The 19,216-nt window shown below is 39.4% G+C and overlaps 1 protein-coding gene across 4 annotated transcripts in view; it reads right to left on the reverse strand.

The window, feature by feature from the left end:
* Window positions 1–19,216, reverse strand: part of LOC108757756 (protein bric-a-brac 1) — a 327,304-nt gene that overhangs the window by 13,669 nt on the left and 294,419 nt on the right. For 3 of the 4 annotated variants that reach the window (XR_001939920.1, XM_018502304.1, XM_018502302.1), the window contains exon 2: window positions 11,773–11,830. Coding sequence is in view for 3 of the 4 variants with exons in the window: in XM_018502304.1 (XP_018357806.1) it covers window positions 11,773–11,830 (58 nt within the window). In the remaining variant the exon portion in view is untranslated. Of the gene's footprint in view, window positions 1–5,655; window positions 6,314–11,772; window positions 11,831–19,216 lie in introns of those variants that run through there. The other variant, XM_018502305.1, reaches the window with a different exon arrangement.

Genomic DNA, 19,216 nt, shown 5'->3' on the forward strand with positions numbered 1-19,216 from the left:
GAAGTAAAAATATCAAATCAAATACAATTCCACTTAAATCATCAGACTTTTCATCTGGCGTTATATAACGCGGAAACATAATAACTCGATTAATTCACTTATAATTGCTTTATTATAATAATATCGTCATGTCCAGTCAGACGGTTCGCAATAAAGAGTACACGTCACTTGGCGCCGATATATCACATGCTATTATAACGCATTAGAGTCTCCTTGGCGGAGTATTTTTCAGCGTCGCGTGTGGAAAAATTTATCAAATAAGAGAATCTTGATCGATCGGTGAGAAATTGGTGACGCGAAAAAAGCGGGGGACCTAAGGCGAGGTAACGGGTGAAAGAAACGTCCGGCGCGGCGGCGCAGCGATACATTTACAGTTGACTTCCGCCGTTCGCGTATGGCACGTATGACCGGCCTCAATTCGCAACAATTATTTGATAGTTAACTTATTGGGTCTAATTAAGCCTCCTGACCAATTTGACGATTAATACAATTCATCAGTAAAACGCGCGCGCACGCGCGCGGCTAGTCTGGCTATTTTTAGACCCGCATTCTCGCGGCGCATTTGACGCCAAATCCCCGCTTTGTGTTATAATACCGTTCAAATGTCCGACAACGAGTGACAATATCTGGTGACTTGAACCACATAGCTGCGTTTAATTCTTCGGAACTGACGTGAGCCTATTGGATCCATTCAATTATATATTTTACGTTACGTCTATAAACTTAAATTGTTGTCGTTAACGCGCTCCGTCCGCAATTCAAGTTTTGGTGAAAAAATAAAATTTTATATACTCTCAAATTTCTTCCTTATTTTGTAATTTTTACTGAATAAAGTGTAAAGTTAATATTTCATTTCAATAACATACATGTTAAAAACTATTTGGTAATGTAATAAATGTTGAAAAGTAACTGAATTTTTCCACATTTTTTGAAGATGTAAAACAATGAAAAAATTTAAACTGGATAAAAAAGATCCAGATTGCACACGGAGATCAAATAATAAATTTAGTATTTATTCTTTTTTATACGAGTTGTGTTATTTTGATTCCTTGAAATGAATTAATGCCTTTTAATTAACATTATATTAAACGAGTCTCGTATAGAGACTTTCTATAGCATCAGTAACTGTGTTACAGATTTTGACATCAGTTCCGACGGATTAACGGCTGAATTACACGCAATCAATTTTACTTATGTTATCTTTTATCTATGAAGGCACTAAGTACATTTTCTTCTTTCTCATCGCTTTGAGTAATGCATGCAGTTGCTAACGGAATCGAAAGTAAAGACTTTCACGCTTCGGTCGAGGAAGATTCTAGTGTGACAGTCTTTCATGTGGAACGGCATAGCGTAATGTCGCTTTCATTCATGTAACGCGTTCGATAACGTTACGCAACGTCTTGTTTGGGATCTGGTCCAAGTCTTTTATTAGTGCACCGGAGAGGAACCGTTCGCGGATACCGCGGGATTACAATGTTGCGCGGCGTGATTATCTCCAAGGTACCTTGTCGTCGTATAGTAAGTAACGCGGCCTGGTTTACGGCCCCGCACCGTGAGATATCTCGCCTTTACTTTACTTTCGATACTTTATCGGGGAATGTCGCGCGCGCGCGCACGCCTATTTTAATACCGTTCATTCACACTTAATTCTCTCTCCTCACGTTTGCAAGCGCACCTCGCTTACCACTCGGCGTGTCGCACTTTTAGCGGACGCGCGATAACACCGGTATAATATTACATCGTTCTCGCCGGGATTCAATTAACGCGCCGCTCGTAAATACGCGAGCTGCGAGTCGCCCCCCGGGGGCGACGATCAACGATAATGTGACGCGAGAAGTGCGCCAACGCCGGTCGTCGAAGGAGAAGGCGTTTCGCCGTTTTTTTTTTCTCGGAGCATGAGCAAGTTTGCGGACGAGAACGATAACGTAAAGTATCCCTGATACGAACAAACGGTAGGATGATGATAATATTAAGAGTACCAGCATTTTTTTTAAGCGAGTTAGTTATCTCGAAATCTGACTCCGAGTCTTTATCGGATGAAATTAGCGGCGGCGTTACGTTCTTCTCGGAGAAAAGCCGAGCGAATGGCTTTTGACGTTAATTACCACGTGTTGATAATTGCTGGATATTAGTTGCTTATTGCTCGCGACGCTCGGCGACGTGACACACGTGAACACGTCAGTCGCAGTCAATAATTGCCGCAAAAAGTCGGCTAAAGCGTACCCTGTTAACGTCCGCGTCCTGTTCTCCGCGCGCGTAATTGAGTCGTTCTTTTTCGCCCCGAGCACACCGATGCCGATAAAAATATCGTGCCCGTCGTCCTATCCCGCGACACGCCTCTGGTGATGGTAGTATAATCTAATATCACTCCTCTTGTCGTCGCGCTGTCAAGTATTGTACGTCATGGAATGAGATTTTTTTTCGCGAAAAGCTAAACGCATGAAGAAGATATGCCGCCTAAAAGTTTTCACCGTCAACTATTTCGAGGCTAATGTTTATTCAGAGTGTTATTATATCGATTGGATTCGACACTGAAAGAAAAATGTTTGATATTTGTGATAATTTCATTTTTGTAATTATTATAGTACTGTAAAATGTTAGTAAGAATAATATGGCTGTGTTCAAGAGAAAAAGTAGTAGCTTTGCAAACGTTGAAATTCTTCAATACAGTTGGTTTATCCATTGAGGAACGAAAATGACTGTAAATTTATAATTATTTTCGGGACCATTTATTTTTTGATGTATAAAACTATACATATATTTGTTCTTGCTAACATTAGCAGTAACAACTTAAAAAAAATGGAGCTACTAATACTATAATTATTTCACCATCGATAATAATCACAAATACCAAAAATACTAATACTTCTCTCTCAGTACAGTTCGCAATTACAACGAATTTGATTTTGGTTTAATCGCACGAGCGGAATTGTGCGTATTTGTAAAATATGCTGCGCGTGTTATTTTTACGAACGAATTTTTGTATCAGCTAGGTCGAATAACGATCTCCCGTTTTATCACGATTTAACGTAATACGTTACTTGAGTCGCGTGTCGGCAAATTCAGAGCCGATATATATTTAGATGTATGCCTCTCTTTTATACGGTTCGCCGCTTTGCTCTACTTTCATTACGTTTATCCGCGACTATTCCTTTTGCGCATTACGTCCGTACTATTTATATTGCCATTAAATAACTGGCATAGCCGCGCGACCATTACAACTTATAATAATATTGCGTTCGCGCGCGTATACGTTATTATACGCGGTACGTGCTGTGAAAAACATTTTTGTTCGTTGATTGAATATTTATCGCGCCACTAGATCGACTTTCGCAAGTAGGCGGCATACTTCCTTCATCCATTTGCTCTCCTCACGTTTCTAAATCGTCTTTCTAATCTTCCTTGGCTTCAAACAATGCCTCGCTTTAACAGGGAACGGATGTGTGCTCGTTTCATAAACGCGATTATCCATTAGGCAGATTTGGAATGTTAGCAGAAAACGCGCACTCTTTCTTACAGAGAATCGCCTTTCTCCTCGCCATGATCCTAATACACTAGAGATAATTATCTCGGAGTTATTGTCGGCGCGCGGCGAAAAGACGCGAGTATACAAGGTGCGTAACATGGCAACGCTAATAACTTAAACAAATGTTCCACTAATAATAAATTCGTAGAAAATATATATCTAGTTACGACAATATCGTGAGCGTCGACAACGATCTCGGTGATAATTTGGTCCCGTCGAGTCGGAATATACACATTGTGTGATCGGAAAGTATGTACAAAGTGTAGTACATGTGAAGAACCGAGTGTATACCTCGGCCTTATAATACAGTCAGAGAAAAATGTAGCAGGTATTACAAATTACACAATACGTTCATATGTTGAATTAATATACATAGTTGAATAATTATATAATGAAACAGTTTTATTCAACCATGTACATAGATAAAACTTTATTAAATCACCTTATTGCCATCTTATTGCTATTATCTTTTCCTCTGAGTGTACGTTCGTCGATTAAATTACGTGGAAGACGGAGATGAGTGGAAGGCACTAAAGTCATTACACACTAAATCATTTCCAAGTACGATTTGCAAGAAAGCGCTCCCGAAATTGATGCGACACGTTCGAAAACGTTTCTGCGACGCTCTTTCCTTCTCTCGATTGGCATATTAAATTTCTGTTATTATAATTTTGAGGTCACATGATAGATGTTAACGCGTTACACTTTTCTATGTGTTATAATTAATTATGGAAATTTTCATAAAAGCCTTAACGTCGAATGCATCTCTATCCTGTCTCTCGTTCTCTTTTAGTATAAATATTTCTCGCATGCGTTCTCAATATGAATCGAGTTATCCGCAAATAAATTAACGTGAAGTCCTTTTATTGTATAATATGTCATGGAAATTCTATTACTTCAGAAGCGCTGGAGAACCGAGGGAAAAAGGATCGGAGAATATTGTCGCGAGGGAATAACCGCGCTAATCGCCGTTGATGCAATCGATTCTGATGGATATTAAATTTAATCGAACGTAGACATTTTTTGCCGATTAAAGTCCCCATCCGATTTTACCGCGTTATCATTTCGCGCGGGCACGCGACGCGAACGCGGCGGCGGCGGCGGCGTTCGATTTTCAATTAGCAGGCAAATTCTTCCCGCGACCTTGCTTGTGCAGCGATTTTCCGCGTTGAAGTCTACGGATTGCGCGTCGATTGTCGGTACCGTGCGCGGCGCATGCTCCGGAGGAATCATACAAGTGGATCAAAAAAGAAAAAAAAAGGAAGACAGAGAGGAGGAAAGCGATCGCGAAAGTGTTCAAACGTGTCCAATATTTCAATATGTTTCGTCAGATGTTTCTTTTTCTTTTATTTCGCCCTTATAACGATTCTTATAATCAAAGCTTTTAAAATAGAAGATTTTAAGACGTCGTATTTAATCTCAATCAATAATCGAACGCAACATCGCGCAGTGCCGTCTCTTATTAGAACGCGCCGGTCACCTTTAAACATACCGTTCTTTTTTTTCTTTTTTTTTTTACGATCCAAGAATGCGAATGCATCTCCGACCCGAGAGGCGAATAAAGGTTGCATGGCGCGTCGTGTCGCGTCTGACGGCATGCCGCTCGAAATCCGACTGAACTTACCGTATTCCCTTTGCCTTAATGTCGTCTGAATGAACTCGTTGTCTCTGGGACATTAAATTTTCCACATTTTTCTTCGTTTCTCATCCGCAAGGCAAAGGTACTACCGCCGCATTCTCGGCTGACGAGTCTCGCAGTCGCGACAATCGGGAGAAAGACACGGCGGCGGAATACTATTTTGGATTATATTTTTACGCAATTCTACTTAATCCTTCGGAGCTGACACCTAAATTTGTAACTAGGTCTGTAAGATCAATTTAATTTATATTAATTAAAAGACATTAATTAAAAGACTTTAATTTCCAGGAACCAAAATGACATAAAAAATGAATACGAAGTATATTTTAATAAAAATCCAAATTTGCCAAGATAACGTAAAGAAAATTCAACTGTTTGACAAAAAAGAGATTTATAATTAAGTGGGTCCAATACATTCCGAAGGATTAATAAGAATCAACGCGTTCGTCGAAAAAAGATCGAGCATTCGCTGAGTCGGTAAAAGAGACGAAGCAAATATTTCACTAATGATTATTTCATAGACGAAATTGTACGCAAGAGAAAAATTAAAAGAACAGCATCGATATAAATAAAATTCAAGGCGTTGGTCACATAAAATCTGGAGCGTATAAAAGATTACATTTATTCTCTAACGAAGGCTTTTCAAAAGCATGTTTCTCCGCGATGAATTTTGGATTTTGGTATTCGATGGACCGGCGGACGTTAAGAGGAATCGGCACCATTCTCGTTCTCGTCGTTGATGTAGAGCGAGACTATCGAGTGCTTCTTGCAAAAGGCCCACCACCAGCGGAAGCCCGACAGTCCGGTGAACATAAAGCCGGGGTCGTGCTTCCGCCTGAGACGCTCGACAAAGTTCAGTATCGCGTTTAGGGACTTCTTCGTCCGCCGATTGTACGGACTGACGCTGATATCGCAGCAGAATTCGAGCACCGCCGTTTCCTCGCTCGGATCGAGGGCGGTTTCTTCGAGAATCATCATCCTCTTGGACTTGCCGAGGATGTTGTCGTAGAGGGTGCCCTTCGGGATGCCATACTTGGTGGATGCCTGGGTGAAGCGCATCTTCTGGGTCACCACGGCCTCGATCGCTTCCTGGAGATCGTGTCGCGTCCACGTGGGCGCCTTCAGCTTCAGCAGGGTCGTATAGTCAGCTAGAAAATAGTCAGCGGTTTCTTTTCGACTTTCCAGCCTCGTTTCTCGTCTTTTAATTTTTCGCGTTGAGAACCGCGCGGAAAAGCCGCACCTAGAGAAGATTGAAAATCGCGCACCTCTTGATGAAGCTTTCTCCCTCTTACACTTCTTTCTCTTTGTTCTGCGTTATTCTATATATTCGGGTGTCTTTAGCGTAAAAACATCCGATAGAACAGCAGGTGGAGTTTGTTTGTTATATAAGAGAAGATGGTAATTATAAATATTTATGAAAGGTTAGAAGACATGCTGAGGATCCTTTAGAGTGGATCGTGAAAATTCATGAAGCAAAAAACAGTTAATGTTGCAAGTGCAAAAACAAAAGTTATGAGAAGGAATTGGCGATAAATAAAAAGCTTTAAAAAGAGAATAGAAAGGAATCAAGTATACTGATACTTTGCGGAGTGCACGTAATCATTAAGGATTGGAAATATTATATGTATTATATATAATTTATAATTAAAAATTATATTGCTGAGCAAAAATTATATTTTTTCGTACAGACTAAATAAGTGATTAACGTAGCTTGCTAATGAAAAGAAAGCACGAAATCTGGGAGGTGGCAAGTAAACGAAAATAGGAGCAGAATATATACGGTGAAGCACTCGCGAGTAAAAATATATCACCCCGAGTACGAATTTTACGAGGCTCTCAAGATTCATTCGTCCTGAGTAAGCAATCAAAATAATTTACCAACACTAAAACGAGGAGAGGTGGCAGCGGCGACTTAAAAAGAGCATCGCGGGATTCAAGGGGAATCCGTTCTCGAAGATCCCTTACGAAGTAAAACGAGTTGGCTTGAAATTGAAACATGTCGATTTAATCGATCATTTTTCATGTGTCGCTATCGTAATTATCGATAATTATACGGTGCAATTATTATAATTGCACTGTAATTATATCCCTTTAGTCGTGCGTTAACCAGTGCATTGCCGATCAAGTTGAAGCGAAAGAGCCAGCGAGAAGACGAGAGCAGGACAAAAGGGAGAAGCGGCGGGACCACTGTGTGGTCCACAGAGCGCGTCACACCCACGCGTGTTAGCAGCAGTTAACGTCACTCATGTCGCCCGGCCGATTTATGCGGTGTCGCTCCGCACCGATTTCTGCTTCGCAAACTGCGCGCAATTGCGCAGGAAGAAATTTAACGTCGTTATAATTATCGCGTTATCGCCGACGGGAAATGATGATAGGTCTCTTCGCGACAAGCCAGATTTTATTTTACTCTCGTCGCGGTATGAATTTGCACGTTTTGTAAATTAATTAAACGGTATTTCCAGCGCGGATCTGTCACTTCCCCCGTATATAGATGGATATTTTAAGCACCATCGCTGAAACTGCTTAATATACACCGTTTCGGCATGAGAGGAATCGGAAAAAAAAAATGAAAAAATAAAAAAATAGAAAAAACCCGCAAGTCGCTTTTTCTTTCAGCATAACAATCCGTGATTGCATAGAAATATGAATAATCTTTTCGTGTGCGAATTGATCGTCCCACAACCGCCGCGCCGGGAGTGATAGCCAGTGAATCAAAAAAAAAAGAAAGGAAAAAAAATCGCCACGTATCGCGTGTAATGGCGTCGTGGCTAAATCCGGGCTGGAAATAATCGCGTCGAATAATATTATCATACAATGGCGTTTTGCCACGCGGTACACGTGCAACCTGTAGTTTTGCGCGGGGCATTTTCTCTCGGATTGGCAAATCGTCGTTCACCAGGCGGACAATCGCGGCCAAGCGAACAATCGTGCTTAGGCAATTGCGTCCTCAAAAGGCGCGTGTAGATTAAATATTAATCTGATTACCGAGTCGCCTCATTGATTGGGACGTAGGTATATCGTCGGGAGGAATTTTCAATCTTTCAGTTCACAACGCGACAAATTCATGATCCACGTTCATTGAAAGCACGAAGGTCTCTCTCTCTCTCTCTCTCTCTCTCTCTCTCTCTCTCTCTCTCTCTCTTTATTAATGAAAATTTTTCCGAAAACTTTAACGCTCCACCGGCCAAGTTGAATTTTTAAGGCAAGTATCTCAAAATTTAATTATTATAGATACAAATCTGAAAATAATTTTGTTGGATTATCAAAATAATGAAGTAGGACGCTCAAATTGGTTACTATAATGTCAAAACTTTTTTGCAGCACTAATATATCATACTTGAGTTTCTTGCGTTATTATTTTGATAATCCAACAAAATTATTTTCAGATTCGTATCTAGCTAAATTTTAAGATACTTGCCTTCAAAGTCCAATTTTGCCGGTGAAGGATCAACACTTTTAGATCTGTAGCTATCTATACCTAAATTTATAGATACTTCAGTAAAGTCGTTCTTTCCGTGTATATAGTAAAAATTCGTTGTTAAAATTTTCACAAGAATTTCTTTAGATTTTTATCCAGTTTGGAACAATATAAAAATGTGCACTGAAGCTCAAATTACTGACGGAAAGTGTAAAATTCCATATGGCTGATAGAGAGAGAGAGAGGGTTAAAATATTTCTGCAACTGAGACATAGAAATAGCGCACTTTTAACTGTTCAAGTCCCTCGAAATGGATATTGTCTAAGAAATGAAAGTTCGTGTTTTTTTGTAACGCCATTACTTTTTATCGTTACTTTATTATAATAACGATTTAATAATGACGTTATACCAGAATTGGAAAAGTCAATTGTTACTTGTAACAGAAAAGTCACTCGATATTGAAAAAAGAAATTCGTTATTTGTAACGAGTTACCTATAATGCATTATAAATAACGAATTATTTTTTTTCACTAAATAATGCGTAATGGTGACAGTTACTTTTTTAAGTCACTTTTCCAATCTTAGCACAACCTTAGCGTTTAGTTAATTATTGTTACAGTTACAAAAGTAGCAATGCCATTATCAAATCGTTGCTATAAAAAGTAACGGTGTTACTATACTTTCAATCCCTGATATTGTCGACAAGAAAATGATATCGAGTAAGGATATTTAATCTTCAAAATTTAAAATTACCCATTTTTCCGAGTGGTAAACACCGAGCGAAAGTGGAGACCCGATGTCCGCTTTAAGAAACGTTCTCGTCGCGGACGAGAAAAGCGCGGAATAAATAAGCGCGATCGTTAAAAGAAGCAAACAGCCGGCGGCACCGGCCGCGTCTCGTGGGAAGTCAAGGAGTAATCGAAGAAAATGATTTAAGCGAACCGAGAGGGGAATATGCGCCTACGCACGCACATTCGGTATACGCTTAAACACGCACGTACGCACGCACGTACGCACGCACGCACGCACGGCACCGGGGATCAATTCGAGACGCATATTGCGACGTTTATGTGCGTTTATGCGCGTTTACGCTCGAGCATACGTACTATGGCAAATCAGGGCTCTCGGAGACGAAGAATACGACTGGGAAAATTATTTAAACCCGCATTTCAGCAACTAGAGTTTTCATACACTAAGAGAAAAGTATTTGTGATTATAATTGGCTGATAAAATAATTATAGTTAGGAATTTATAGTTATTGCTGCTTTAATATTAGTAATAATAATCATAATTATTTAATCATTTACGGTTGCCAACTATATATATTTAAATTTTGTTTCTAGAACTATACATATAGTTATTTTTACTATCGTTATAGCATAATAATCATAATTATGAGATAACATGTGATTATAGTCACAAATACCAAAAATTCTTCTCTTAGAATATTCATAACTTCGAGCACTACGCATAGAACAAAAACACACACAATTATACCTCTGTGAAGCTGGCCCCACTTTTATGCGAAATTACAAATACTTCTCGAACCTCTTGAATATACAGACGTCGATTTAAAAGTGCGGATATTTTATTGCACCTGCTATTTAATTTCGTCCTTTGATTCATGGATTAAAGTACCGGTAAAAATTCAAGAATCCTTGTTTCTAGTGCGGTATCTAAAGATTTTACAAATGGAGAGTTACATTCAAGAGGTATAACCGCGATCGATGGTGCGTAAGGGGGTTAAACGCTGAACCTTTCGCTTGCGAATCGCGGACATGTTATCGCCGCTATTAACCGGCGTTCGCTACCCGCATCGTCTATCTAAATTGCTTTCTATATTGAAGCAAAATGCATTCCCGCGCTTTATTATTGTTGGGCCCGCGCTCACGTTCCTCCCTTTATTTTATTGTTGTTCGGTCACCACGTATAACTCCACACCGCGACCTCTCTTCATACTCTCTCTCTCTTTCTCGTGTTGCCACCTCCCGTGGTTGTCAACGACGACGACGGTCGTGCTTCCAGGAACCCTTATCGTCCGCAAGTAGCATTTGAAAAGGCAAAGAAGGTAAATAGTAAGATATTGATTTACGAATAATGACGAATGTTCCATCCCTGCGAAGCTAAAGGTCGAGCACGAAACTGGGAGACGATCAGTCGTCGTTTCTAGGACGGGGCTTGTCACGTACAAAGCTGATGATTCAACAACGTGACCATGAACTTGAAAATGGAGCGAAGCGAATCGGACAACGGCCCTCGAGGGATGCTCGAGGGATACTCGAGAACAGGAAATCTCCACTCGAACTCGGAAGGGATGATCGGTCGTTGCGCCACTACTTACTACGGAAACCGATCGTCGGAATTCGCTCGACAGATACAAGCGGCAGATAATGCAACAGATATTGTAGGAGAGGGATGTGAAGTCTTTTATAGATGTCGCGAAACAGGTTATACGGGGTGTCTTCGACTAATCGTACTTTCCTTTAACGATAAACGTCACGTAAGTAATTAAAACTAAAGATTAATTTCAAAAAATATCCATATATGCGACAATAATAAAAACGGGAAACAATCATTTTGTTATTATACTAGCATTATTCAAATTTTCTTGATAACATAAACTTTCTTTGGATATTTAAGCTACATTTACACTGAATGTTTAGATTACATGCCACTGAGAAAAATTTTCGAAATTTGTAACTATTATTAATTAGCAATTACATGGTACCATAGTTAATGTATGGTTGATTTTGAAAATGACTATAAATTGGAGTTAAACTGCAATTATTTTTCTGGTACTATATTTATAGTCATTTTCAGTGCCAGTTATGTATACTTTTTAATAGAGTTATAAATATAATTACAACCATAATTATTATTATGTACTATGAAATTTTTTATAGTCACAAATATACGAAAAATGTTTCCCTTAGGATAGATAAAAAAATCGTAAATATGATTTTATTTTTACAATTTTAATTTCGATTTCGGTAAATCTATCGATAAAAGAAAGCATGAGGACACCCTGTGCATAGAGATAGGCAACCAGACGTTGTTTCGCGTGTGTGCGTTGCCTAACGTGGAGGCTTCCACGTTTACGTCCGGCCTGGGGGCCGTGTCGAGAGGGCGATTATCTCCTGAAACGTATCGAAACGAGACGAAGAGGAGAAAAACGAAAACGGGACTCACCTGCTATACTGGAGGTGGAGGCGCCGAGCCAAGCGTGGGACGACTCCAACAACTTGGCCTGAAACAGAAAAGGTTGGTCGGTCAGACATCGGTGTGCTGGAACAACGATTAGCGGCGATTTAACGGCTGGTTGGGAAAACGACTTAATCTTTTATCCGAGCAATCTTCTTTTCTAACCGGAAGCAAAACGACCTTTGCCGAGATAATTATTTAATCGAAACTCATCCGCGGGAGAAAGAGGGTTCAAGTATTTTAATCCCTATTGGTGTCGCAAAACACTAATTATTTAGACTTTAATATTCCAGCTTATGTAACAGAGAATATATCAATATACTTTTAAATCCCATTAAATCGGATCACGACCGAAAGAACGTTTTAATCATCGAATCGCTTGTTTAATTCTATCTAATCGTAAGCTTATATCTTCATTTTAAAATAAATGATATGTTAATAATAACTACGATAAGATAAGGATAATAAGTATAATAAAAGATTTAATCTCGTAAATACTTAAACGTAAATGGAGTTCACGAGATAGGCAAGATAGGTATAACAGTTTGAGAGAGATCTTACATTGAGAAAAAAACCTGGGTAATTAGCTATCAAATGTATTTTGTTTAGTGTATTGATGCAATATTTAGTATAAGCAATATCAGATATAATAATAATAATAATCAACTGTTTGGTAATAATTACTAAATATTTAGGAAAGTAAAATTGACATTTAGTTGGTTCATCTAACCATTTTTTTTGTTATACATGGGACGGTTTTACTGAAATATTTAAAAGTTTAGATAGATACAAATCTGAAAATAATTTGGTCACATCATTAAAATAATTAAATTTAAAACTATATACTATATAATTTGACACCATATAGCAAATTGACATAATAAATTTAGTAGTGTAACGCGTTACTTCCCAATCTTGCTAAGTTTGATTATTATTACCAAACTTTTTTTTCACTGACTTTTTGTGCTCGATTCTGCAATGTGACACAATATGAAAAGGCGACTTACCAAAAATTTTCCGGGACTACAAGGGAAAAATTGTATGCATTGAAAATACTGAGGTAATCCGAACTGTTCACCTCGGCCGACAACTTTGCTAATATGCGAGGCTTTTCGAAGGGGATTCGCGAGGCGCCAGGGCACCGAAAGCGCAAGACACACGCAAAGTTGGCTCATTTGAAAAGTTTTGCCTCTTCCCCTTGCGCTTTCGGATTTTGCGATTTCTGCAATATCGTAGGCAAGCGCGTGTGCTTGCCGGTTATACTTGTTGTATACATTATATTTCCGGACCGAGCCTCTTTCTCCGGCCTGACTTCTCAAATTAATTTTTAAGAGTCGCTCGATGCGCCCCGATTGCCGCTCAAATCCTTCCACCCTACTTCATCCCTTTTTTCTTTCCCTTTTTCCTCGCGCTCCAAAGTTTCATAGGTTCGCGAATTATACTTGCAAAAAACCGAATGCCGCTTTGAGATGTATCTTTTATTTCGAACTAAAATTGATCAAAACTTACGAAAGTAAATGGATCTAATTTTTATGCATTAACCTTAAGTAGATAAGTAGAGTGAACACCCAAGAAATTAAATTTTAATTCTATAGTCGTATTTTTTACAATATATTATGTTAGTTAAATTTACATTAGTTTTATATGAAACAAACATATAAAAATAAATCTGAATCTTGAGATTCTGGGGATCTAGGTAATACTTTTTTTTCTTCTTGCAGGATAAAATTTTAAAGAAAACTGTATTTGAGATGTTGTGGCCACTCCATTTACCTACTTAAAAGTTAATCCTTCATCCTTGAGTATCGACAGAAACGCGTATGTAACTTAAATACTATTTCACACAATGGACTGTTTTCAGTATTCTTTTTGATTTGACGAGAACGTGGAAACGTCACTCTTCGGAAGTGCAGATAGCGCCGTATTGTGTGTGCTGCGGTATATTTAAATTGTTCAAATCTATTCAAATGTACGTTCCCCTCCCTCGCCCACTACTATGGCGTCGCAGTTACCGTAAATCGTTTTTCGGGGTTTCTCGCGGTCATCAAAACGGGAGGGCTTTCTAGAACGAGGAGGGAACGAAAGGCGATGTAGCGAAATAACGTCTCCACCGCCGTGACACGAGGGGGATGGCACAGAGCGTTGGCAATTTTGCGAAATAGCCCCGCGTCAATACACGTGCACACGCATCTCTCGGCTAAACCACACAAAGAATTATTGAGCAGCCCGCTCGCTGTTTCCGACGAGCCTCGCTCGAGCTGGAGGAGGACGCATAAGTGAGAGACGAAGAGGGGGAGAGACGGGAGGAGAGGAAGAAAAGAGATAGCTAGAGAGAGAGGGGGGGGGGAGATTGAGCCTGCTCTGCAGTTGTAACTTGGACGCGCAAGTAGTATATCGTGGCGCGTGCATTTTTCATTGTCTCGTGTCCCCTGCGCCGCGCCGCGCCGCGCTCTGCGGTGCAGCTCGCGGAATACACCGTGCAGAGTGCATACGCGACGTGCCGGTTGACGTGTGCATTGACGAGAAAATTGCGAGCGTCCCTGTATATCGCGGTCGCCCACCCTCGCCAGCGTGTCCTCTCTCCCTCTCCCTCTCTCTTTCTCTTTCTTTTTCCCTCTTTTTCCGCGTTTTTTCCGCCCACCCCCCCGCTGTCATCCCCCACTTCTTTTTTCAGACCGTCCCTTTCAGGTCGTTCTTACGTCGCGCACGGAATGCAACGCCCGTCCAACCGCCTTTCTCTCCCACACGGATAATCCCGTTCGACGCACGTTGCGACGGGAATAGGAGAGAGACGTGATAGAAGATTTTTATAATGAAAACATTGCGTATTACATGCAGCCGAGTAATTAAGGACGCGCGAACAAGGATCGTGATGTTCCCCTTATCCGTTTTTTTCTTCCGACAGGGATTTAAACTACGGTTCACTTGATGCGAATGTTGAAGCGTTCTTTGATTAGTCGATTAAAATAAAATTCTTTTTCTAATTGGTCAATCGAATTCTTCGAAGCACTTTGTAGCGCTAAGTGGATCGCACTTACAACTAGACTAAAACTACGTATGTAAGTAACTAACGATCAGTCGGAAGAAATATTTCTATACAGCCATTCAGATTGTGTCCGAGATATTAAAATTATTAAAAACATGAAGGAGATAATTATCTCTTCCTGTTTACATCTTGGAGAGAACGTAATTAATTTCACGCAACAATTTTGCTTGGGATAAATTTTCTATCAGCGGTCACTGTTACAACTCTATATCTAGACTTTCTTCACGTCGTACTTAGGAGCTTTAAACGAGGAGAAAATCGCCTTCGGAAGAGAAAGAGCAGGAGAAGGATAAGGGACGACGATGGCGTCTCGACGCACATAGAGACAGTGACCGTCGGCGTCATTCAACGGCAGTCTGCATCTCAATTTGTTTCGACGTGCAGCAGAACACCCGTGTATATAGTCTGGCTAGTTTCTGTATGATGCATGCCGCTAATGGAAATGAGGCCCCCCCCTCTCTCTCTCACACACATTCTTCCTCCACCTCCCCCGACTTCTCCGTCCGATTCGCAACGCGGAGCGTGCATCCGTCTCCGTCATCCCCTTCGTCTTTCCCTTTCAGCCACTTTCCCCCCCTCTGCTTGCCTCCAACGGGAGGGAAGACATGAGAGCCACCCTGGCCGCGGCATCGAGGGGATTCGTGAATTAAATATCGCGCCGAGCTCGTGCGCGATTTTACCCCGTCCGTGAATCTCTCTGTTTCTCTTTCTCTCGGGCTTTCCCGTGAGTTCTGTTGCTCTCCTCGCTTCTCTTCAGCACACGCTCGCTATTAACCGCCTTCAAATTACCGGGCTGACCGCTGTGAATTTTTCACGTACGCCGCCGTCGCGGTAACCTGACTGTACCTCCTTGATCGCACTGAGATGCGGTCAGAAGTTCCGGAAGCTGTTAAGGCTGATGGAATTTCAAAAGGCAGTCAGCACGCGAACAAATATCGACGCATCTAATATCACGAGATGTTGTTGTATATGGCGCGGTGTAAAATGGTGGGGAAAAAGAAGAGTCAGTTGAGAATTAGAGGATGACTTATTGCAGGATGAGACGGATCTCTGAGATTTTAATATTGTCTGAAAAATCAAGTAACGTAAAGACGACAGTCAAGTTTTTTGTTTAGTGTCACACACGCTCAAATTTGTATAAATTCGGCGAGGAGGCTCTCTTGACTATCACATTCCCCTGATATTATTCCCCTTTCTTTTTCTGAAAGTATAATTAGGAACATAGTTTTCTTCATCGAGGTATCAAATATGAATTGCCTTAGGCAACTGAATTGTATCCGCTATAACTAAATAGTATTTATAACTAATAATATGCTCAGAGCACTTGGGGCGTGAAATGATATATACCTGGCTCGATCTTCGTGTCACTAAAGATGCTTATGTTGGGAGTTTGATAACATAGAAGTTTGACAAATTTTGTAAGAAATTTTTTAAATTGTTCTTTACGATAAAAAACTTAAAAATACGCTTATGTTTTTATCACTTTAAAATACCGGAAGTTTATCGTGTACCTTGTAGAGTTAAAGACGTGGATGGTCAAGTTGCACATAAAAAGATCCGAGTATATATAATAAAAATATTTACAATTAATACTTAAAATCATTAGCGTCACTCTAATTACCTAAACGGTAAAAGAAATAACATACATAATTGCGTAAGAAGAATGGCTTACGAGTGAATAACGATGTACCAATGATGCGATCAACATCACAAGTTCGTTTGCATACGAATACTATGCGTAAATCTGTTCGATGGTCTCTTGGGACTCGCGACGGGATCAGACGACTTCGACGACGACGACGACGACGACGAAGACGACCTCTCGACACCTCGGCGTCGAGAATAAAATATCCGGGCTCACGGGATATCGTCGCTGTGAAGAAAACTTGGGCTATTTTCCAGCGAAACAAGTTACCGGAAAGTTTTGGCCGCGCCTCGAACGAAAGTTCTCGTCTCTCGGACTCGGAAAGAGATTCGCTTCTCGTCTCACCTCCCGTACGAGAGCCCGCGACAGCCGTGAGGTCCTCGTATCAGAGTAAACGCGGTATACGCGGGAAATTACACGTTAGATCGAAGTTTCACGAGCGTGCGGCAAGATGGAACCGAAAACTCGATCCGAAAGAGGAAACTTCCTCGAGAGAAAAGCGCGAGACGTTACTATTCGCTATAATTTTTCTAGTTATCCTTAATCCTTTCCCCCCCGAATCACAGTGAATCTCGGTTGAAGCCGAATGAATTATATACGTTCCTTGTGCGAGCACATTTACGCGATTCAGATATAGGTGAGGAGTAAGGGGGTTGAGAACTTTTCTCTTCAATTTTCTCCGTATTAATTAGAAAATAGCATTATTTCGCTAGCTAGCTAGATTCTGTGCATGTAAATTAGCATAAATGTTACGTAGTAATAAATGCGATGCTTAATTAATTTTGTAAATATAATCGCTTGAAAGCCGGTATATAAAAAGTACTATTACGTTATTATATTATTATCATTATTATATTATAATACGGATATTATAAAAGATACTGTTACATTATTAAGTTTATTATCCTCACACATGTTGGGTCATTTGTGTCATGCGCGTTTTTTTCTTTGAAACACTAAAAGCATTTGGCTAAATAATAATTTCTATCTTTTTTTTTTAAATACGTAATTTTATAAATAGAGAGAGAGAGTTTCTAAACATATTAAAGTATACGTAAGAATCACTTGATTATAATTTTTATATATTTATAATATTAATGAAAATTAACTCAAGACACAAACGCTCCATCGCATGTAGTCAATTATCGTATGTACTAAAGGTTATTATACAAAAAAAAATATTTTATTCTTTAGCGGTACCCTCTCTTGATTCTAAAGGATTTTCCTCCAATATATGGCCTCAGAAAGATACTTTAAAATGTAGAGGAATATCGTATAACTATGAGATGCTAGATAAGCTAGATTTAAGACTGTAATCCTCTTAATGCTACAAGGATCTTTTAGCTAGAAGAATCAGTCTTGTAGTGACATGCACATCGTCCCAGTAAAGTTTTTCATACATAATTATACATAAACAGATTAAACCAGTTTTATTATCAATTAGCATCACATTGCAAAATGAGCAAAAAAAAAGCTCTTCCAGAAATCTAAAAGACTGCATATTTTTAAATAATTTCAAAATTTTCAAGAGACTCCCATTCGATTTGCATACACCTTTTTATAGAACTCGTGAAAGTTTTTTTTTTATGAAAAGTGTGTCCATTTCGTGGTGGGCTCGCGTATTTACTTTTTACAAACGATGTACATGCCGCAAGTAATTTACATATCTTTCTATTTCAAGAAACTATTTAAGTTACTATGGTAGAAATTCCTATAGAGGAATTTATTTTGGATCATAGCTCATGCATCCATTTTGGTATAAATAAATGCATGTAAGTATATAGATACAGACATATGCTTCATGTGTAAAATTTTGTGCTTAGAGGACATACTAAGAACAGTTCTTTACTTATAAGTAGAACATTCTGTTTTTTAGTGATATATTTACGATTTTGAAAGGAAGTAATTATGCCGTCGATTATATTTCCCTTCCTCCATAGCTTTTGTATTTTTTTCTAATATTAATAATACGACATGTGTTTGACACAACACACGACCGATGTAATTCGAAATTAAACGCATATTTCATTCTCTTGATAATTCCTGATTTCGTGTTTGATGACGCTCAAACGAGGAACATGCCACACGCGCACAAAGAAATATGACGAGCGGCATTATTAATGTTAGCATTAAATGTTTATTATCACTTCGTTATTTCCGACGAAAAATAATTACGCCGCTATCGCGGAGCGCCGAACCTCCCACGGTTTGTGCTCGTCGGTACCGATATTTTATTACATTTGCGCTTCTTTCGCAAGAGACACACGCTTTTCACCACGTCCAGGGAAATACGTAAATAAACATTGATACAGCTGATTTATCTAATTTGGACGTAATGACATTCCGAATGCAGCAGTCGGCTATTTTATATTAAAGAAATGTAGAATCAATATATGCCATTATGTTAATAATGAACATAAATAACACGTGAAAAACTGCAAAATCGTTGAGACGTGAGTAAGCTCGTTTAAAATGGAACGAGTTCCAATAAATAAAATAAAATGAATAAAATAAAATCCATTGGATTATTGCATATAAAATGTTGCTTTTATATCGACAATTTTTAGATAATTGTCAAAGAAACAAGATACATATACTCGGAAAAAATTCAGTAACTTGTTCGCGTTTTTTTATTTTTAGAAAAAGTTGTTACAATCGAACATGTCACAAAAGTTGATAATAAGAACAATAGATATTGAAATAGAAAAAAAAAAAACGAACGCATGTGCCTCTGTTGGGCC

Source organism: Trachymyrmex cornetzi, unplaced genomic scaffold (genome assembly GCF_001594075.2).
Source record: "Trachymyrmex cornetzi isolate Tcor2-1 unplaced genomic scaffold, Tcor1.1 scaffold147, whole genome shotgun sequence".
NCBI classification, from domain to species: Eukaryota; Metazoa; Arthropoda; class Insecta; order Hymenoptera; family Formicidae; genus Trachymyrmex; species Trachymyrmex cornetzi.